Below are 23,210 nucleotides of genomic sequence, written 5' to 3' on the forward strand. Positions count from 1 at the left end.
TCTCTGTAGCCATTTCTCCTCGGCAGCCCACTTCTCTAAGGACGCCACTACCTGGATCCAGTCATTTCTCAACAACAGAACCACCAGAGTATTTGCACCGACGGCATTGGCCTCAGCTGCTGATGTCACCTGTGGGGTCACACAAGGTTCTTGTGTCTCCCCCACGCTTTATAATATATTTACAAAGCCCCTATTCGACGACCTAGACCACATGGGCATCTCTTACACGTACAACGCCAACAACACCCACATTCTTATCCCCATTACAGGTAACTACATAACTGATTCCAAACGACTGAATGACATTTACCTTGTCATCCAAGCCTGGATGGCACAACACAGACTTTGCCTCAACGACGACAAGACCGAGTTACTTCTTGTAGGAACCCAAGCCAGACTTAAACTCGACAATCAGTTTAAGACCTATAACATTGATGGCAAGAACATCAAAGTCTCAAAGGATGTCAAAACCATAGGTATGTACATTGAGTCGACCCTCTCGCTAGACAGACAAATTAACGCTACTGCGTCGACTTCCGCATACACCTGCAAGCTCATCAATGCCTGCCGACCATTTCTGACCTCAGACAACTGCATTAATTTAGCCAGGGCTCCTGTACTAACGAAACTCGACTACTGTAATGCCTTATACCTAGGAACTAGCAAACAGAATCTAAGAAAACTTCAAATATACCAAAATAATGCGCTTAGAGCTGCAACCAACTTCCAGAGAAAACTTCACATTTCCGAGCTGAGACACAATGTTCAATGGCTCTCAATCAACCAAAGGATCAAACTCAAGACCCTTTCACTAACCCATAAATGCCTCCACAATCTAGCACCAATGTATCTTTGTGACAAATTGAAACATTACTCAACAGATAGACCGACTAGATCATCACGTTTCAACTGCCTCCTCATACCCTGGTTTAAGACTCATCAATGCCTCTTTCTCCTCAGGAACAGTCCCCAGTAACCTTAAAGAGTCCTGGGTCCTCCCTCTCCTCAAAAAACCCTCCCTTGACCCGTCCATCCCAACCAACTACAGACCGATTACCACCGTCCCATTCCTGCTCAAGATACTAGACAAGACAGCATACCAACAAATTCAAAAGTATCTTGAAACAAACCACCTTCTAGGAATAAGACAATCCGGCTTCAGACCCCAACATGGAACTGAAACAGCCCTGATAGATCTGAAAGCCCAAATAGACGTCCTTAGAGATAACGGGAAAACTGCATTACTACTCCTGCTAGACCTCTCTGCGGCGTTTGACCTAGTTGACCATAAAATCCTATGTAATCATTTAGACTCAGCTGCCCACTTTTCACAAGAAGCCATCAGTTGGATTGAGTCATTCCTCAACAACAGATCCATGCGAGTCTTCTCCTCCTCTGCCGCCGCCGAACCCATCCCCATTACATGTGGAGTCCCACAGGGCTCGTGCATCTCCCCCACTCTGTACAACGTGTTCACAAAGCCCCTGTTTGATGATCTAGATGGCCTGGGTATCACCTACACTAACTACGCCGATGATACACAGATCCTCATCCCGTTGACGGGAGATTACAACCAGGATTTGGCCTTGGTGAACAGGGTGTATCTCATCATCCAGGCATGGATGGCTTCGCACAGTCTATGCCTGAATGATGACAAAACTGAACTCATCATCCTTGGTTCTACGTCCAACCTAACCAAACTCGACCACAATTATGCCAACTTCATCATAGATGGGAACCTAATCAAGGTTTCGAAAGAAGTAAAAACCCTAGGAATATACCTCGACTCCTCCCTAACCTTCCACAAACAGGTTAGCTCGATGGCATCCTCTACGGCCTACACATGTAAGCTCATAAGAGCAGCCAAACCCTTCCTCTCCACCCACAGCTGCACTACACTAGCCAGAGCATTGGTATTATCCAAACTGGACTATTGTAACGCCCTCTACATAGGAGCCACCAAACAAATCACCAACAAAATTCAGACGCTACAAAACAACGCCCTTAGGGCAGCACTCAATATTCCCAGGAGGGAACACATTTCCAATATCAGGAAATCCCATAACTGGCTCAGCACAACAGACAAAATCCTGCTTAAAGTAGCATCGCTCACCCACAAATGCCTGAATAATGCTGCCCCACGCTATCTGGCAGACAGAATATGCAAACACAGCCCCATCAGACCCACCAGAACCTCCAATGCTAATCTGCTCACCGTCCCCAGGTTTAAACGCACTAAAATGGGTGGCAACAGCTTCCAGGTGAAAGCACCTCAACTCTGGAATTCCCTACCACCATCGATCAGAACTCCCCAACCTTACTCACTTTTTAGACGCAACTACATCCATTGGTTAAAGAACACGAACCACTAACACCTCTAACACCACACGGCTGCTCTCCGCGTTGCATGCTTTAAGAGAATCTGTAAATTTGTAATACTAAACTTGTATATATTTGTAATTCTTTAAATACATCTACTGCATTCTCTCCTGCCAAACTGTACACATGTTCCTTCATCGTCACACTGTAACTATGTAATGTAAAGTATAATTATGTAATGTAAAGTATAAGCATCCTGTAACCAAGCTTTGAATCACCTTGCTGCTCATGCGCCCTCATACCCTCGGGTCTGGTGCGCAATACAAATGAATAAACTAAACTAAACTAAACTAAACTAAGCTCCAAAAAGCAGGCGGCAGATGTTTCCCAGTCCTAGCAACCAAAACCTGGAATACCTTACCGTCTAGCATCAGATCGGAACCTTCATACCATAAATTCCCAAAGTCTGTTAAAACCTGGCTCATCATGAATGAAGATTAACGTCCCTGACTGTCTCTGTTTTTTGCTACATTTGTATATATTCGTATATCATTTATTTATCCTGTAAATATTCACCTATTTTTGTTTTAATTATTTTTTATTTATTTATTATTATTATTTTTCTAATTAAAATGTTCTGTTTGGTAATACAAGCTTTTCATTTATATCATTTACAAAATGAGAACGGGTTGAAATTTAAGTTTCTTATTCTTGGTGATTGCTAGTACTCAGGATCGCAGTCCAAAATTTCATTACTGTTAAGATCAGGTTCTTGTCATGTCCTTTTAAGATATGGGCCCATCGTTCCTGTGTATTCATCTGTTTCTGGGAAATTTTAAAGAAATCCCTGAACAAGTTTCTTGCATCCGTCAAAGCTTGGCAAATCATGATTACATGAAAAAGAGTCTCTTTGGTGTTGTCAATCTTGCAAAATCGACAGTTTGTAGTCGTTATGGTTGGATATTTTATGTTAGATAAGTAATCGCGAGTTGGCAATATGTTTAGGCGAAAGCGTAGGAATTGGTCTCGTATTGATCGTTCTGGAAAGCATGCTAAATATGGTGGTAGTTCGTTGAGAGCTCTTGATTCTATTGAGCAATTTAATGCTTGTTTGTATTTTGATTGTTCCTCTATTGTTTTGATCCAATCATTTTGCTGAACTCTTTTTTTTTGGCATGTTGTGGTCTATTTATTAGCATGTCTTCGCTGATGTCTTCGGCCTTCATTTTCTTTTTTATCTCGTTGGTCCAGTATTGAAGAGCTGTTACACATACAGGGGTCTTTTTTTCCTTGAGTATTTCTAGAGATGGAATTTTATCCTGGCAAATTATTTTTCTGTGAAGATCCATTATTTTCCAAGTAATAATAGATTCTAGCGATTGTAGTGCCAATTCAAAACAAATTCTTGGCATTGGAAATGAGTTAGGTAAAGCAAGAGTTTTTCTCCAAAATATGGCCTCGTATTGTTGCCATTTCATCGTGTCTTGATTGATCATTGTTTCTCCTGCATAGGTTAGGATGGGGACCACTTTTTGTCTGTACAATAGGATTGTCGATTTTATTGTGAAGGTTCCAAATTTACAATGACAAAAGCGACCTAAACGGGCTAAGGATCGTGCTTTCCTCTCGCTATGGTCTTTCCATTCCTGCTCAACTGGTGATGGATTTATCATGGCACCAAGATATTTGAATACTTTTATTTCTTCAATCTCTGTATTTTTTAATTTTAGTTTCACCTTTTGTCGCCTGATGTTATGCAGAGATGTTAGTCTCATTAACTTGGTTTTCGGGATGTTAATTTGTAGGTCGTTCTCTTTCATAAAAAGGCCCACCTTGTTTACCATTTTTTGTAAACCTGATTGTGTTTTGTCCATGACAATGATGTCGTCTACATACATTAAGGTTTTTAACGGTTCGTTATTAATCTTCGGCGGATTCGAGAGAGGATCGTGAATCGCTTGTACAAAGCCAAATGTATATAAATTGTAAAGACAAGCAGCCAGGGGACATCCTTGTTTGAGGCCGTTCCAGGTGATAATTTCGTCTGTTACTGCACCGTCTTTTGTTAATCTGACTCTGAGCGATGTATTTGAGTAGAGCTGTTTAATTGGGTTGAGAATGGAGGAGGGGCATCCCTATGATGTTAACTTCAGTCATAATTTTTCTCTATTCACCGAGTCAAATGCTGTTTTTAGGTCTATAAAGACAGCGTATACTTGTTGTTTCTTTATTGTTGCTTTGTACTTAATCATACTTAATAGTAGCAGATTCACGTTTGTGCCGATTTTGTTAGCGAAACCAGTCTGTCTCTTCTCTTGGAAACCGTTTTCCTCTGCCCAAATATTGAGTTTTTTCATCAGGAATCCCGCAAATAGCTTTCCCAATGGGTCAAGAAGGGCTATGGGCCTATAGTTTGTTGGCATTTTCCTATCACCAGCTTTGTAAATCGGAATCAATATTGCTAGGTTCCAGGTGGATGGGATTTGTTTGGTTTTCTCTATTAGATTAAGCAGTTTTGAGAAAAAGGTAGCCCATTCCTCAGGGGCACATTTTAGATCGGCATTTGAAAGCCCATCAGGGCCTGGTGCTCGCGATGGATTCAGGGCCATAATGGTTTTTTTGATCTCATCCTTTTCGCATGTTAGGTCCCAAGCCTGATGGTTGTTCGAGCTTCCTGTTGGTGAAATGCCTGTTTTCTCTTTGTAGAGGTTTTTGAAATGTAGAGACCATTCTCCAGATTCTACCTCTTGTATCATGGTTGATGCATTGGATTTTTTGTTTAATAGCGACCACAACTGTCTGCTGTTTTTCTGTCCTAGGGCCGCTAGTATCGCCTCTGCGTCCGCTTGGCGCATATTTGCTTTATGTGATTTTATGAAGTTGGAATATTTCTGTTTTTCTTTTTTTATTTCTACCACAGAGGTTATTATATTCTGTTTTTTAAGTAGTCGAATTTTTTTGTGTAAGTTCTTTTTCATTAGCTTGATATCATGATTAAACTGATGTTTATGTTTGATTTGCTGGATCGCACAGATTTTTTTAGGTTGCTGATATTTGTGTAGAATCCACTCATAATTGAGCTTTGCATGGTCTGGTAGATTTGAAGTCTCAAAGTTTGTCAGCAGGTCAACTATTTGGTGTTGGTTTATTCGAAGCTTGTTTAGCCCGTTATTGAGTTCCAACTCTGGGAGGTATAATCGTGAGATTTGGGTTTGAGCAGTAGTCCATGTGATTAAAATTTGGTGGTGATCGCTATTTATTTGTGGCTGATTTGCAGTTGCAGTTAGGTTTTTTAATATTGTTTCTGAGATGAAGATGTAGTCTATGATTGAGTTGGATTGTTCTCGTGTCCATGTTGGTGGTGGTTTATCTTGGTCATTTCGTGGTTGTTCAGTCAAGGTTGGGTTTCTAATGAACATTTCTTTGGTCCATTTCTTTGCTCTTGACGATAGGTTGGAGAAATTTAGTTTCATGCCTTCTGGCCTATAAAGATGAATATTCAAATCACCAGCGATTATAAAATCTGTCAAATTGTGTAGTCTGGCAATTGTATCGAATTCATCGAAAATTGAATCAAGAAATATGTTTTCATTCATTGATGTTCGGTTCCAATAAATATTGAAAATAGTTAAGTAGCTGGATTCCTTTTTTGGGGTTTGAATACAGATGGTAATGTATTGCGCCCAGGGGTGTAGATTTTGCTTTGCTACAATTGACCAAGATGGATTTATTTTGGTCATAATCAGCATCCCTGATGATGGTCTACCTTGGTGTGAGGTCATCGCTGGGTTCATGAAGGTCGGAAAACCTTCGCAAATTACCTCTTCGGACAGCCAAGTTTCCTGAAGGCAAATTATTGCCACATCTTTATGGTTTAAGGATCCTTCTTTAAATGGATGGTTTGAGCCTCTGGTATTCCAGGAACATAATGTTATCTCTTCTGTCTTTATTTCATTGTTTTTTGGTTGTTATAGATAGGTCTTAATTCTTGAATTGAAATATTCACCTATGAAACTGTAAACATCTATTATGTAAATGTTCTTACAATCTGAATATATAACTCTGTAAATATATAACCTTAGGAAATGTGCCCAGATGCCCTAGGGCTAGGCGCGCGATATAAATAAAATAAAAATCCCAAAAAACAATACAAAATCACACATGAGACGGTTGCCTGGAAGTTGCTCAACATGAAGGTGGTCATAGAAGGACCGGTCAGCGCTCCTTTCAAGCGTCTGGGCGCGAGGAACAGAACTTCAAGGTCCCTCTAGGACCTTGAACACCACGTTTCAAGACCCTAGGATGCACTGCAACAGCAAAACATCTATGTGGTTGTAGAAGGACTGGACAAATCTCATTTTAACCATCTCGATGCCTGGAACCAAACTTGGTCCCTAGAAGACCTCATAAACCATGTTTCAAGGACCTAGAACACATTTTTTCAGAGATATTTGGACAGCAATGCACTGCAACATACTGCACTGCAACACACTGCACTGCGCCAGGGTGGGGCGACAGGTTGGGATAGTGCACTGAAGCAGGGGCATTGCTAGGGGGGGGCTAAGGGGGCTATAGCCCCTGATCTTTTGGTTGTAGCCCCGGATAGAATCTCAGGAGCTACAGCCAAAAGACAAGCTAGCCCCCAGTCCCAACAGTTCCGACATCAGTTTAGCCCCGGGTCTTTTCCAGCCCTAGCAACTCCCCTGCACTGAAGGATCCATTATAATGCAGGACACCAATTCTCCCCTCACTTTCACGTCTGCTCCATGATTGTCAACAATTGATGAGAGTGTTATCATGTCTTTCTACAGAACCGGTGCAAAGTACGAGCACTTTTCTGCTAGTGAACTATAGGTCCACAGCGCTGGGTGCACATGTAGACCATGCCGCACAATACTCCATTCAGCATGCATGAATTGCGTATTGCGGCTACTCTAATAACTGGTAGCATTGTCACAGCAAGGCGGGTGGTTTGGGCATGTAGTGTGGGCAATACCAGAGGCAGCTAACTAGTTCGGTGGGTATACAAATGTATCATGCCAGTGCCAAAGGTATGTCTGGCATGTGGCATGCACAGTTCCAGAACTGCTGCACTTCTGTTGGCAGCAATGTCTGCGGGTGCCTGTAGGTGGCATGGGGTGCCCCGATCTCAAGCATGTTCCAGTCCTCCGATTCTCTAGGTGTCAAGCAGCCTCAAACACAAATAGGCGTGTGGCTGTGATCCTGACTGCATAGTCACCAGTGCCATTAGCCAGGCATAGAGGCACCAACTAGACATACGACCACAACAGGACAGTCACCTGTCAACAGCACCGCCAGTGGAGCAAGGCCAGGGGAAGGCCACTGCCGTGGAGGCACACCTGTGTTTAATGCGACCTAGAGAACATTATCTGATTGAAAAGTAGATGCGTTCAGTAATGATTTTGTCTGCATTTATTCTTCTCTTTACTTTAGAAATAAAGTGTACTTTCACTCTTTTTATATGGCTAGATACTTACAATTTTCCAGTTGCCACCTATATAATTAGACTAAATATATGTGAGGATAAGGTGTTCAGGTAGTGTCCCATTTAAGTACAGAGTTAGTATATTCTGTTTCTGTATTGTATATGGTTAGAACCATCTTTATAATACTTTATAATAGTGAAACACAATATTTTCATAAAACATTTTGAAAGATTTTTGTCAAAATTCAAACATTGCATTTCAGCCAAATTTGTAAGCTTCAGACTTAAAAAAAAACAAAACGAAAACAGCCAAACACAATGGAACAAAACGGCTACTGAGGCACAATTCCCAGAATAGTTTGCAGTCAATTGTATTATGCCCTGCAATGAATGTCTAAAGTACTTAGTACAGTTTGCAATCAGTGAGTTACAATGTTTTTGTATGTTCTATTGACTGGTTGATTGCACATGAAACATCTACCATGGGTAGGGCACCATCACCCCCAATGTGCCAGTGGGAGTTTGCATTATATAAATATTTAAGTGTTTCTTTAAAACACATTATTGTTAATATTTTGCTCTGCTCCTATCAGTGGCAAGTGGAACATTTTAACAATCCATCAATACAAAATAAGAGCCAACGTGCTTTCCTTCTATGGTAAATTATTGGACAAATGCAGGGAACATCATCACTGAACTGATGAACGTGGCTGTCAAATACTGCAGCAAGAGCCTCGTCCTTGGTTTGGCACTCATGCTAGCAACTCTTCTTTGATAGTGGCCTTTTCACTGACCTTGCCCCTGTGTTGAGGCCGTTGACTGTCCTGTTGTTGCCAACCCACTTTGCTAGTTGTTACAGTAGCGAATGTGCAGCAATGTCCAGCAGCTTGATTGGAGCAGTGTGCGGGCATGGACAGCACCTGTGCTCAACATTGTCACCTTCGAACGCACTGTTATTCATGAAAATTGATAAATAACCATGCCCTGGGTTATCAAATTCGTGAATAACAATGAGCAAACGCAGAATTAAGAAACCCAGGTAAGAGCACGCTGTTGTTTTTATCTTACTATGACTGACAGCTAAAATAATAAAGTTGACAAACTATCCCAACATAATCAAGCTAGGATTAGAAATAAGTGCTGGGGCTGAGCCCTGGCAGGCCACCCACCACCCCCACACACATTAAGGACTGTACTCACCTGCAACAACTCTTGCGGTGTGGAAGGCCAATGCCATGACTAATGCAATGATCATGAAAACAGATACTCATCCCTATCACTGGTGATTTTGTAACCGATTCAAAATCTCTTAATACGGTCTACTCCGTCATCCAGGCCTGGATGGCCAATCATGGGCTCTGCCTTAACGACGAAAAAACAGAGTTAATCATCCTGGGCTCCCAAACTAAACTCGCGAAACTTGACGCCAACTACAATTCCTTCACTATTGACGGGATTGACATCAAAGTGGCCAATGTCACCAAAACTCTAGGAATCTACCTTGATTCTACCCTGTCCCTCACACGACAAACCAATGCAGTTGTCTCTGCATCGTCCTACACCTGCAAATTGATTACAGCCTGCAGGCCATTCCTGACTCCAGACAATTGTCTGACCCTCGCGAGAACCCTCATCTTATCCAAAATAGACTATTGCAATGCCCTATACCTTGGGACGAGCCAAAGAAATCTGGACAAACTACAGGTCACACAAAACAACGCCATTAGGGCAGCATTCAACATACCTAGACGGAATCATATAGCCACTATCAGACGCAACATCCAGTGGTCACCTATCTTGCACCGCATATCACTCAAATCACTTGTGCTCACACACAAGGCACAGAACAATGCAGCTCCAGCCTACTTAATATCACGTTTCTCGCATCACACAGCCACCAGACCCTTGAGAGCTGCCCAGGCGCACACTTTGGACATCCCCAGCTTCAAATTACGCTCGGCAGGAGGGTCAAGTTTTCCGGTCCTTGCTGTCAAGCTCTGGAACTCACTCCCCAATGCACTAAGGAACATTCCGCTTTGCCACGTATTCAAAACCAAAGCTAAACTTTGGTTACGGGAACAAGACATCCTGTAAATTTGTAACTGCTCACAGCGCGTACCCTTCTACTGTAACCTTGGGTACTGCTACTTTGTTGCTATTATCTATGTCATTTTCACCCATTATGTTATACTGTATCATTGTCATTTTCACCGTTCATGTTATACTGTATCACTACCTATGTAACTGTTAACCTCTTCTCCTGGAACCTGTAACTTCTCCTCTGCAACTTGTAACTGCCTACTAAACATGCGCCCGCAAGCCTCCGGGCAAGGTGCGCAATACAAATAAATAAATACAAATACAAATACATGTCTTTACCATGTCTATTTTTCATTATCTGTTGTATCAATTCCTGACAAAAACTGCTTAGGGTGAATAGCGTTGGAAATTCAACATTGTGTCCTTACCAGGTCTGCTGAGAAACTGAAAGCAGAATAAGTACAAAAACCAATGCTGTATCGGAAACTGCTTACAATGTTAAAACAAACCTAAAACGAGGAACCCTCAAAATCTACAATTATGTCTATATAGACATGACAACTAAGGCCTGTTATAAACTTTCTCTAAAGTGAGCAATAGTACCATTAGGCAATGGTTAAGATCCAATAGGCCGTACTACTGTGCTGTGGCACTCAATAGCAGGTGTGGTAAGCACTTCAGCAAAACACATGCATTCACTGAAAGATAGGGAAAGAAAGACACCCTTCATAGGTCAGATGTATTGCCAATAGGCTACATGAAACAGTGTATACCATTGTTCTGTTTGTTTTACCGCTCACATAAAGGTAGTACTGCCCACAGAGTAATGATGTTATGTTGTATTTCTCCATATATTCTCTGCTGGATAATAAAGGGAAAATCAGTCTGGTTGGGAAAATGTCTAAGGGGCAGTGTGTACGTTATAGCTATGCTTGACCCCAGTTCATTTGGTTTTTGAATAGCTTAAGGTTTTCACAACATAGAAATCAAATGTTAAAAAAAATGTTTTCAATGTTACTTTCCAATACACACCTGGACTGATGAAGTAATGCCATTGCCTGGTAATCAATGTCTTTTCTGTAAACCGCTCCTGGGAACTTTATGGTCGCCACTCCTTTCATGACTTCCTCCAAAGCCGACTTCAGATCTCTCCTTACAGCTGCCACCACAAGGACCCTGCCACCATTAGTTACCACTTTGTCATCCTTCATTGCGGTCCCAGCATGGAAGACCTCCAGTCCCAGCTCTGCGGCTTGAGGTAGGCCTGCAAATTCAGAAAAAGGGCCATTTAAGATTTCATCAACGTTTACCATGATGGACTTCCATCTTGTAGCGGGTCTGTCTCAATATCAACATCAAGATGAATTATTTTCACATGTTCGCCATCGTCTGATGAATGATGTGTGTTCCTGTGGTCCTGGTCATTGGTGAGAAATGAAAGTAATTTACCTGATACGCTAGATCTCCAGCAACGGAATCTTCCCCAGACTCTTGGGGTAAGGGCACCGCTGCCAGGCTGGATGACAAAACACTTTTTAAAGGATCTCTTTCTTTACTTTATCTTATTAGACATTAATGCAGGTAAAATTAAAATGCCTTTTAGTGGTCCTCAGAATAAAACCATCCCCTCAAAGCAGCCCTTCAGGTATGCGCCAAGAGCCCCTTGTTAGTTTTGTCTTTCATCCTCATCATCATAAGCTTTATTTCGGAATAAATTTCCATCAAAGGCAATAAAAACAAATATCACAATTCATTAAGCAAAGCAAACAGATTTGAAAACAAATATCTTCATAGTTTAAAATATGAAATAATGTAGCATATCAATTCATCCAGGTTTGCTATTAGCTAATATACAATAGGATAATCTATACAAAGTCTAACTAGCGTTAGTCAAAATCAATAACATAGTCTCAATCCACTTCGATTCCTGCAGTCCAAAAACAATTCTCTTTTATGCAACCAACAAAATAATAACTGAGGTATTTTGATCTCTTTGCCAGGCCTTGCCCAAGCATCTATGAGGCAACAGTCAAGATCACGTTCTCTTTTGAAGTCACTGTACATATATTAATTGCCACATTCACGGTCGCAAGTCCATTACTCTTAAATAATGGGATCAAGGACAGTGATAGTTCAGAGTCAGAGTCTAGTTCTAGATTTCCCACTTGAACACAATGTGTGTGATCCTGGGTAAATCGCATTATCTCTTCCTACTATTCCTACCCTAGATATCTTGTTATCTGCCAAACTGTGCGTGGCGCACTAAGCCATGAGATAAATGTAAGTACCAAGCTGTCTAACACAAATCGTTTATGGCTCTAATAATTGTAGTTTATCTATTCGTATACTCATGTCTGACAGTTAGACCGTTTCTCTGCCTTGCCAATTCTGTACTAATTAAATATTGGCTGCCGATAAGTAAATCCTGGAGCAGCAAACTAGCGAGATTCACCAGGATGACGAAGTCTGGTCCGGTTTGGAAGCTAGCCCTCAAATCTATGACCGCAGCCACAAACCTAAGTCACTTAATGTTTCTCCGGCCAAGGGGGCACTGCGGATATCAATCACTAACAAGTAGAGGCTTGCTGCCTCCTAAAGACATCAGCTCCTGAACAGATTCCCATCTCCTTCAAGCAGCAGGTGCCGGGCGGGCTGGCTCTTCGCGCATGTTTTTCTGACATGTGCCTGAAGATACCCCAGTTCTATTGGCGTTTCAAAAGGTCCTGTCAGCCCACACTTCAAACAGTGAAAGCCAGTTAATACCGTTCTGAGCATAAAACATGCCAAGCATGGCCTATCTGAAAACATACATCTTTTTCCTCGAGTATATCTACAAAGGAGGCCTAGTACAGGCATGATGCAGCTCATGGGATAATAATTATATTTCATATTTGTGTAATACCTACAAATGGCCTTTGTCCCACTGTGTAAGTGTTCCCAATTTCATTAGATAATACACGTGTTACAGGGAGATATTTGCCAAGGGCTGCATAATGTGGCCAAGTAGGGTGTCAGAAATGGAACAAATCTCACTGACACCACAGACACTTGGTCAGTAGATCACATGTTTTCCCAAACTAAGACTTCCTGGAAGCACAGCAAGAGATTCCCCAACACACTGGTACCTTTAAAGGGATGGTGAGGCTAGGTAAGGGCAGAGCAAGCCTCTTGCTTGTCCGTCTGGAGGGGAAAGGAGAGCTGAAGGACTGCAGCGTCCATGCTGTTTCTCTGTCTAACTCTCTTTCTCACTGTCTGGTTCACTCTTTTTAGAGGATCCAAGCACATCCGTCTGTGGAAGAGCAGAGGTGCTCCTCTCTCTGGCCCCAAACAGAAGCCGCAGAAGAATGTATGAATGGGCAGTGTCTCTAGAGAGCGCAGATTCACCCAAAGGCACATTCACTCGCAACTTTCTGTGATTCCTCAGATAAACTGCCAGGTAAAAGCGGCAAACTTTCACCTATTGTCATTGAGAGCCGTAAAAATGTATCCGATGAGGCCTCATTTTCGTACATCAATTCAAGCACTGGTCCCGTCGCGAATAGATTTTGGAAATTCTCTTCTCATGTTGTTACATGAATGCGTCACTTGCCCCACAAAGTTTGACCATTTTTCTTCAATCCTAGCGGATTCACATTGGTTACCCGCTGATCAGAGGATTAAGTTCAAGATAATATGTGGTGTGAACATCCCTTTACTTTCAGGGTCCTGAATATGTGTCTAGTAAATTGAGGATATCGGGAGAGTCAGGAGGACTATGCAGCCAAGAATCTCTATATCTTGCAGGACCAAGTTTTAAGCGTTCCTTTTGAATGAACGGGTCATTTTCAGCGTGCGCTGTAAAATTATGGAATACCCTGACAAAAGAGTTAAGTCTGAAAGAAGAATTCTTATAATTTCAGAAACTTGTTAAGGCCTGTTAAGGAAAACGGCTTTTTAGGAACTTGGAGGTTTTAGGAAATCGAGATTTTAGTGATGTACCAGAGTGAACACATTTTTTCTTTAGGATGTAATATGATTTTAAATTATATTGGAAGTTGTTTTCTATTGTTTTTTAGGCTTGTCATGGTTGTATGCTTATTGTTTGTAAATTGTGATGAATAAGATTATATATATGTTTTACTGCATAGTGCCCTGATGCCTTGTGGGCAAGTTTGCGCTATAGAAAAATTCTTAAATACATCAATTAAAGGAAATATGAGTAAGAAGGCATGGTCAAAAGAAGAACAAACGAGATCTGATATCAGGGTGAAAAACCATGGTGGAAGTTAGAAATAAAATAGTGATAATGATGGGATCCCAATGTCCTACCCCACATGCACAATGAGCCAGCACAGCAATGACGGGGGCACCAGACATAGAGCGGTCCATGGGATCCATCTGGAGGGAGAGAGCAGGGGCGCCACACACATTACAGCAGTTCCAGAACCATCTGATGTTGTCCCTGAGGTGAAAACATTTGAAGAAACATTTGGGGCCGCCACGGAGGCCCTGTGTGGCAGCCCAGGTTGGTACTGCAAATGCTGTAATTTCAGTGCTGCCCCTGCTCTTTCAACTCAACAGTCTCAGCGGGTGCAAAGTCCACACGGAAGTGAGGAAACACTCAACACAGCTGATACTCGCCACAGTCATCTTGGAAGATCCGTTCTGCAATTCAATTAAAAACAGTGCAGACGCACAGGCACGTTGGGGGTGGGCATTCCAAAGGAAGCTGCAAATAATCACAGCATCTTTACCCGCCCCCACACAGCTCCTGCAAAGCTGCAAGTACCTAGGAATGTGTGGTGAACCCATATGCATGCATTAGTATTGGCTGACCCCCAAACCCTCACCCATAGTAATTGGCTCACAACTTGTGTCAAGTGTTGGCAATAAAAGGCTGTAGGGTTTTATTGTACAGATATGGTTATGGCAATAAACAATAATCACATATCATAATAGTATCATACTTTTGGGCACCGGGTCCTGAGGTTACCCCCTCTGGCCCATGCCCACCTTCTTGTGTCCCACGACTTGTTGTGGGCACCGTACAGTGCCTTGTACTTCTTTTTGTTCTTCTCCCTTCTTTTGTAGGGTGGGAGGGTTCTGTGGTAAAGAAGCAAAAGAGGTTGGAAGACACTGAGTAAACAGTGAACCTCCTGTTTGCTTGGGTCCCCGTTCAGGGTCCACAAACAGATTGTGTTTCCTCAGAGCATGCTGCTCTTATTTATAAGACCCAGGGAGGCCCTGGGTCTTTGTTATGCAGGTAGTGGGGGCTGCTGTTGTCACAGCCCCCGGCCGGATAGCCGACTGTCTGGCCCCCTGATGGGGGGAGGTCTTTGAACCTGGGCCCTGCCTGACTGTTGGTTTCCTTATGGTGCTGAGCACCTTTGTGTTTGGAGGAAGAGTGAGGTGACTGTTCAGACCTCACCCTTCCTTGGCTTTGTGCTGCCGAGACTGCGTGTCTCTGGAGCTGGGGGGAGGAGAGGAGCAGGCTGAGATAAGGTTGCGGCTCCCCCTCTCCCAGGCTGCTGATGGTAACAGCAGTTACCCTGCCTCGCTTTTGGGATGCCCTGCAGCATTGCCCATAACAGCTGAACCCGTATACATGCATTAGTATTGGCCGACCCCCAAACCCTCACCCATAGTAATTGGCTCACAACTTGTGTCAAGTGTTGGCAATAAAAGGCTGTAGGGTTTTATTGTACAGATATGGTTATGGCAATAAACAATAATCACATATCATAATAGTATCATACTTTTGGGCACCTGGCCCTGAGGTTACCCCCTCTGGCCCGTGCCGCCACACGCGGGCAGGTTGAGCCGCTACCCGTGTTCCCCCAGAAGTATGCCCTAAAGACAACCCCTGGAGGCGAGTGTGGCAGTGATTTCTCGAAAGAAATGTTCCATTCCCTGATTAGATAAATGGGTGCTGTCCAGGAGAAAAAGGTCCGGGTTGCCTAGTGTAATGGCTGGGTGCTTTATGAAGCCCAGTCCTCTTGTTGTACAGAATCTCTCTAGCCCCCTGTTCAGTTTTCTTCTAGAGATGTCTACAGATTTGTAGCAGTTGGTCCTTAGCCATTTCTTTCTGGGTAGGGTGGCTGAGAAGTATATTTCTGTACCCCTCCAATTGTGTGAAATGCCCACAAGGGAGGAGCAGATTTCCTCAAATAGAATTCTTCTACCAGTGTTGACCAGGTCGTTGCCCCCTAGATGGATAATGAGGAATTCTGGAGGGTCCCTGTATGCCACGAGCTCCGCTAGCGTTTCGTGGATGTCGGCCTACCGTAGGCCTCTGTATCCCCACCATGAAGCAACGGTGTTTCTGAACGATGGCCATTCTTTGGTCTCTTCTGCCCATCTGCCTGTCCTGAAAACGAATGAGTGGCCGACTATCCATGCTGATCGGAGTGTAGTCCTCCCTTCGCCTGTTGTTTCTGCATGGAAGGGAGGAAAAAGGGAGACAAAAATTGAGGGAGGAGGGCTATATCAGCTGTGGTCTGATATATCTTTTGTAACAATCTGACTTCCATACCCCAATGTTTATTAGCTGTTGGGGTGCTAGGCCTCCCTGCCATGCTGCGGTGGCGGCACCTATCCTGAAGGAGTGGGTGCCGAAACCCTTGGGGCCCCAACCTGCTTTGTTGATTGCTTTCATCAGCACCCCTTTAACTTGGTAGTGGCTTAGCGCCGATGAGTCCTTGTGGATTAGGAACCTTCCCCCCCACATTGGGTCTTTGTAAGTAATAGAGATTAGTGATACAAACCGGACAGTTTGTTGCTTCATCAATGCAACAAATGTTAATGGTTCTTTTGGCCCCCTTTTTTTACTGTTGCATTTCTATGCTAATGCTCTCTTGTCTCACCCTGACCTCCATGACACCCAAACCATTTGTGGCCTTGGTGCCGGAAGCAATGAGTTCTCCTACCTGGAAAGCCCCGAAGTAGGCTAGAAAAAATGCTGTTTTGAATAAACTTATCTCGTATGTGTGCCAGCATATGGCTTTCAGCTGGTTTGCTATCTGTATTAGTTTGCTGAAGTCAAGGGGTCGGCGGGTGTCCACTTGGGGACCCTCTATTCTGCCCCATCCTTTCATTGCATAGGAGATAAGGGCGTTCTGGGTGGGGTCTGAATCGCCCCGTATTTTTGTAAAGTATGAGATTGCCACCAGGTGTCTTTTTGCCCAATCTCTTTTGAAACCTTGTTCCCGTGCCCATTTTAAAAATACTTCTATGTCTTTAATCGTTATTAACTCTATATGGTTTAAACCTGTGGCTTTAAATACTGTTTATAAGCACTTACTGTACTGTGCTGTGGTAGTGCTTGCCACTGCTCTCTCTGCCATTTCCGTTAAGAACCCTGAGAGGTTGTTGGCACCCGTTTTTGATGTGCCTGGTTTCTGTTGGGCATCCCGGCCTCAGCTCTCTGGCGCTGGCGTTGATGCCGTTATTCTTGGTTTCCCATGATTGCCCAGCATTCCGCTGGTATTGGCGTCATCTGTTCTTGGGTGTGTGGCGCTAGCTCTCGAATCTTATCCACTGGAAGCGAGATAAAGCATCAGCAATGTTATTATCCTCCCCCGAACTTGTGCTTCGCTTTGACCACAATGTTTTCTTGTAGTGTGACTGCTGTAATGGCTCGAAGGACTTTCAGTACTAAAAGGCATTTGGTAGACCTTCTGTTTATGGAGCCCACTACAGCCATGTTATCGCACCAGACCAAAAGTTCCGTGTTCGCTAGCTGCCTGCCCCAGATGTGTTATGTTAGCCAGATGGGAAATATTTCCAGGAGGGTGATGTTTTTGTCCACCCTGCCAGTTGCCATGAGTTGGGCCAGTGGCCTGCCACCCATTCTGAGTCTAGTATGGCTCCAAAATCCTTGCTCCCGACGGCATCGGTGAATAGGACCCTGTTTCACCAAGTGTTCAAAGGCGTTCGCCAAAGTGAGGTCCCGTTGAAATCTCTAAGGAAATTTGCCCATGTTTCCAGGTCCTGTTTCACCTCCTTGCCTAGCTGGATGTGTAAGTGGGGTTTGGTGAATGTTTTGATTTTTAACTCTAGGCTTCTGGAAAATATCCTCCCTTGCGGTATGATTCTGGATGCGAAATTGAGACTACCTGCTAGGGATTGTATTTCTTTCACTCTCCCCTTGTCTTTAGTTATCAGGCTTTGTATTTTTTCCAAGAGTTCTGTTATTTTTGTTTTGGGGATTCTGCAAAAACCCTTTGCTGAGTCTATTTCGATCCCCAGGAAAATGATGGTGGTGTCTGGTTTGGTGGTTTTCTCCCTAGCCAGGGGAATTCCCCACTGGGACGGCCATATGTTCTAGTTTTGCTAGGGACATGCCGCATTCACCAGAATTCAGTGGTCCCATTACCATGAAATCGTCGAGGTAATGTACTATTTTTGTCCCTGGTCTCTGTTTTTGGAAAGCCCATTGGAAAAAGGAGCTGAATTGCTCGAATAGTGCGCAGGATACTTGTCAGGTGTCTTGACCCACGTTTGAACTATTATGCTACAACATTTGGTGCTGTGGGCTTAGAAAATCCAAGATGGCTGAAAAGCCCACATTTGCGCCAGAATCCAGGAAAACCGCGCAGTTTTGCACACACCAAAATGGTCGCCTGACCTGCCACCCACCAGTGCGAGCGTGATGGGCCAGAAGCGCCATGAGCGAAATCAGTGCAAAGGAATATGGTGCTGTTAAAAATCTGTTTTAATTGATGTCAAAAATTGCTAAAATCATGGCCACAAAATTACTCTACTGCAGAATCTATAGCAATACACTGTTAGTAAATGCTATCAAGTAAAATCCCTTTTTTTTAAATGTATTAATTCAAGACAGCTCCCAAAAATGGGTGCAGTACCAACGCTCGACACTAACCGGCGCTAGGGGTCTAAACTCTGACAGGAGGCCTGTCTTTCAGGAGCTGACAAGGAACCTGAGTTAGCTGGAAACTTCAAAGCCTTCCTGGTTAATGAGAATTCTTAACACCTACTGTTCACAGGCCTGGCTGCATTCTGCTGCCCCCACCAAAAGGAGATCACACCTCTCTGATTGAATCAGGGGAGGGGACTGCCGGAAAACAGAACAATGAACTTTCCTTGGCTCAGGCAAATGCTAAATCAGGTGTCGTAAATGGCTTCCTCTTGGAAGGAAATGGGAGGGGCGCTGCCTCTGGGAGCCACCTGAGCTGAAGGCGGGGACAGACAGAAATTCCCCGATGTGCTCTGGAACCTAAACCACACCCATCTGGGCCAGAGCATAATTTTAAAAAGATGGATAATTCATAGTACATAACTGTCAAAATTATATAAATAATATCATCATTCCTGTGATTTTTCTGTGCACATTTTAAGAGGTGTTAGGACTCTGTGGTATGTTCTGGGGGGTAGTAGCGGAAAATAGGGTATTACTCCAAATGTCTGTATGTTAAAAATCTGACACTTCATCATCTGATTCCCATATTCCGTGCGCACATTTGTGCAAATTCTGGAAAGGTTTAGAGGTTGTGTTCTTGATGAAAATATCCAGAACTTAGAATCCAGACTTCAGAACTTGTAGCAGAGAGGCCTAGTCCACAAGCTGAATCCTTCAGAGGCCTCAGAATTCAGCAACCTAACCAAACTATTCAACAGCCGGGCAAGCTGTTTGATTCTGGCCTAGAACCCTGTGCCAGAAAAACCCAGAAAGCAGAGCTGTATCCAGACCGCCGTGCAGTGCCAAGGACTTTTGCCAGAACCAGAGACCAGACCAGACCAGACTGTGCAGTGCCGATAGCAGACCCAGACCAGATCGCTGTGAGCAGAACCAGTACTAGAGACCGTCCGTGGCGAGTGAAGCTCAAACCTGACCAGACCTTGACAGCCTATTTCAAATTTATAGTGTGAGTACTCAGCCAGAACTGTGCAAAACCAATCTCTTAGTCTAAAATAATCTAATTCAAACCATTTCCACCTATTTAGAACTGCATCATAGAAATCGTGTGTTCATTCTGTGATTTCAAACCTGTGAAAGTGTAATTTGCCATTCTGAATCATTATTTAATTTCTGAAAATCTACCACCACAAAATCGTCCGTATCTTTTGAACCGCGTGTGCTAGGAACGAGATTTAACTTTAATTTTAAAGCTAAAAATGTAAGCTTCCCAACAGGCTCAAAACTTTCTACTCATTATAGTTTTTCCGTAATCGCGCTCGACGCACTCGGAAAAAGTGCCGCGAATTGAAAACTAGCTCAAACTTCTTCACCTGTCAAAAAAATAGCTGTCTTTTGCTTCCATTGCTGAAATCCGTTTTCAACCTGATAATTCCTCATGAATCACTGATAGGGTTGACCTGAAGCAATCTTAAGTAGCTATCACCTACCCTGAATCTCCTATAGGGAATTAAAATCATTTTTAGCATATTTTCACTTCTTTGCAAGTCACATTTAAAGTATTTTGCCTATATTTTAAAATCATCCCTGTGCTCTAAGCTTGCTAGGGGGGAACTGAATTGGTATTGCATTTGATTGTATTCCTGAAAATTGTGTGTTCTCCTTCCATCTCCTTATATTGCATAGGGGAGGAGTGAATTGTCAAAAGAAAAAGTGATCATATTATCTCTTGTGGAAACCATCTCAGTTATTTCTGTGCTGCATTCTTTTCTATCATTGCATTTCCTTGAACCCATAAAAGCATTCTCAGCTACTTTATCCTCTCCATACCAACTCCTAAGTAAAATTAAAAAAGGTGTGCCAGTGTAATACTATCCATTGTTGATCACTGTCATATTCATAAGTGTGCTATCAAATATTAATTTATTTATAAAAGTGATATATATATATATTGTTTAATTTGTAAAATAAATCTTTTAATTTGCAAAACAAACCTACTTCTTGGCTCAGTGAGGTCAGGGGTATTCAAAGAGAGGGGCGTTATCCAAGGGTTTATCATCCAGATTTATGAACTAGTCATAAAAATATATAAATAAGGGCTTTCCCAGACTAGGCACTGACTTAGTTGGAGTACTGAATTGAAGTCAATTAACACACCCCATGGGGAGGCATCTGTCTACATAGAATTTGTTATTAAAAGTGAAACCTAGCCACTGCTGTGAATCTGGGTGGACTGGCAAGAGTCTGAAAGCGGATTCGATGTCCAGTTTGGCCATCAGGGCGTTCCTGCCACATTCCTGTATGAGTCTTACTGCCTCTTGGAAATGTGTGTAAGATATGGCGGATTCCGTGTGTGGGATGTCGTCATTTAAAGATTGGCCTCATTTTCCCAGGTTCTTTTTTGGGGACCAAACCTAGTGGGGATATTAAGTAGTTATTTAATGGCATGCGTTCCCAGAGACCGGCTATCCTGCCTAGTTGCAGTTCTTTCTTGATTTTGGTTTCCACCATCAGGGGGTTGTCCCTGGCTGACTTCAGGTTCATTGGGACGGTTTTTGACCCTGTGCCCCTAAATGGGATGGTAACCCGTTGGTGAAACCCTGCCATATTGCCATGCTGGTTTCTTTGTCTGGGTAGTTATTGAGGGCTTCTCTTAAATTGCCCGGGTTGATGGGTGTTCTTCCTGGTTCTAAAATCGGGATGCCATTCTTTTTTAGCTGGTAGTCTGGTGCAATTGCTTGCTGCATGGTCACCGTTGCAGTTTGTGCAGGTGTGTTTATACCAGCATTCTTTGCCCCATGTACACTGGTTTCTCCCAAAATTTCTGCATGGGGTGTTGGATTTGGAAGATTGTTTTTTGTTCTGTCTGTGGGCATTATTTTTAGCCGGTCATGGCTGATTTTTCCAAAAGGGCTGCTCCCCTTTCTTGGTTTTATTGTTATCATTGGGCCTGTTACATTGTGTACTTTTGTTATTTTTGGAGGAAGAATGGGGGGCCTCTTCCTCCAGTGGAGGCTCAGCGTTGAGGGTGTACAGGTCATTCTGAACGTCGTCCCGCTCGATGGCTGGCCTCTCAGACATGCTTCTCCTGAATCTAATATCATATGCTAGCCATGTCTTCCCTCTCTGGGTGACTTTCACTTCCCTTATTTTATCCATATATGCCCAGAGCTTCCTACAATCCATGGGGATTTTTTCTTCGTATATTGTTGCTAGGATGGCAAAGGCTTGCAACCAGTTGTCCCAGTTTTGTTCTACCTGGGCATTTCTGACAATAGCTTTTTCTTCTATCTTTTTGGGATCTCTGAAAGCATCTTTCCCATTGCGCTGGGCTTCTATTAGTGAAAAGATTTCTATGAACTCTTTGGCCCATATGGCATCTTTGATTGTGGTATCAATGTTCCATGCCATGCATCTTTTGTATCTATTTAATATTTCAGTCTGAAAAGATTTCATTTTTAGCTCTAACTGTGCGTTACAGATCGTTACAATGTCTGTTGTGCTGTTGCCGGGTGTCCCTGTCAGGCCCGTGGTGTCTGCGATGGGGGTTGCCCATGCTTTTAATGCACCTGCTGGGTCTGATGCTGAAGCTGTTGGGGCTATTGCAGTGGTTGCTGTGGGTGTTACTGGCACCTGTTGCACCTGTTGAGGTGGGGTTGCTGGAGGTGGCGTTGCCGGGGTGTTGACTACCATTATTGCAGGTTCTAGTGCAGTGGTAGTATTTGGAGCCCCAGGTTCCCCTGCGGGCGATGTTTGTTTCCCCCTCATTTTTAGCACTGATTGCTGTAATTCAGCTATATTCTCGCATAGTTTTGACAATTTTTTGTTACCTTTTTTGGCGCCTTGATAGTATTCTCTTTTTTGATGGTGCTGGGCCCTCTTCTTGGCTGGGTGGCCTGGCAATTTCTTCCTTGGGTAGGCCGTACATGTTTTCTCTAACCCATGCCCATCCATAGTGCTCTGCTGCTTCAATGGCTGCTAACAGCTGCAGTGATTTGGGCTTCTGTGCCGGTGTTGTGGGCGCCTGCATTTTCCGTTTGGGCCCCATGATCCTCTTTGGCCTGAAAGCTTTTAGTTGAAACTGACACCGTCCACGCCGGGCTGATCAGATGTCCTCTTCTTCCTTCATTCGGGCTGAGTTGAAATGTTTTCACAAGGCACACGTCCTTGATTGTTTATCTTCATGTTTCTCCAGCGCTCGCCGCTCGCCTGCCCGTCCTGAAAAGTTCTTGAACAGTGACAATGTTCAGAAAGGAAAACAAAGACGCTGCGCAGTACAGCGAACTTTGTTCGATTTTCTAAAGAAGCAAAAGAGGTTGGAAGACACTGAGTAAACAGTGAACCTCCTGTTTGTTTGGGTCCCCGTTCAGGGTCCACAAACAGATTTTGTATACTCAGAGCATGCTGCTCTTATTTATAAGACCCAGGGAAGCCCTGGGTCTTTGTTATGCAGGTAGTGGGGGCTGCTGTTGTCACAGCCCCCTGCCGGATAGCCGACTGTCTGGCCTCCTGATGGGGGCAGGTCTTTGAACCTGGGCCCTGCCTGACTGT

At 43.4% G+C, this 23,210-nt stretch overlaps 1 protein-coding gene across 2 annotated transcripts in view; it reads right to left on the reverse strand.

The window, feature by feature from the left end:
• Window positions 1-23,210, reverse strand: part of LOC138525980 (trifunctional purine biosynthetic protein adenosine-3-like) — a 615,458-nt gene that overhangs the window by 323,518 nt on the left and 268,730 nt on the right. Inside the window, exon 10 of one of the 2 annotated variants that reach the window (XM_069636272.1) lies at window positions 10,838-11,069. In XM_069636272.1, the coding sequence (XP_069492373.1) occupies window positions 10,838-11,069 (232 nt within the window). Of the gene's footprint in view, window positions 1-10,833; window positions 11,070-23,210 lie in introns of both variants that reach the window. The other variant, XM_069636273.1, reaches the window with a different exon arrangement.

Source organism: Ambystoma mexicanum, chromosome 7p, assembly GCF_040938575.1.
Source record: "Ambystoma mexicanum isolate Mex_15411 chromosome 7p, UKY_AmexF1_1, whole genome shotgun sequence".
NCBI lineage: Eukaryota > Metazoa > Chordata > Amphibia > Caudata > Ambystomatidae > Ambystoma > Ambystoma mexicanum.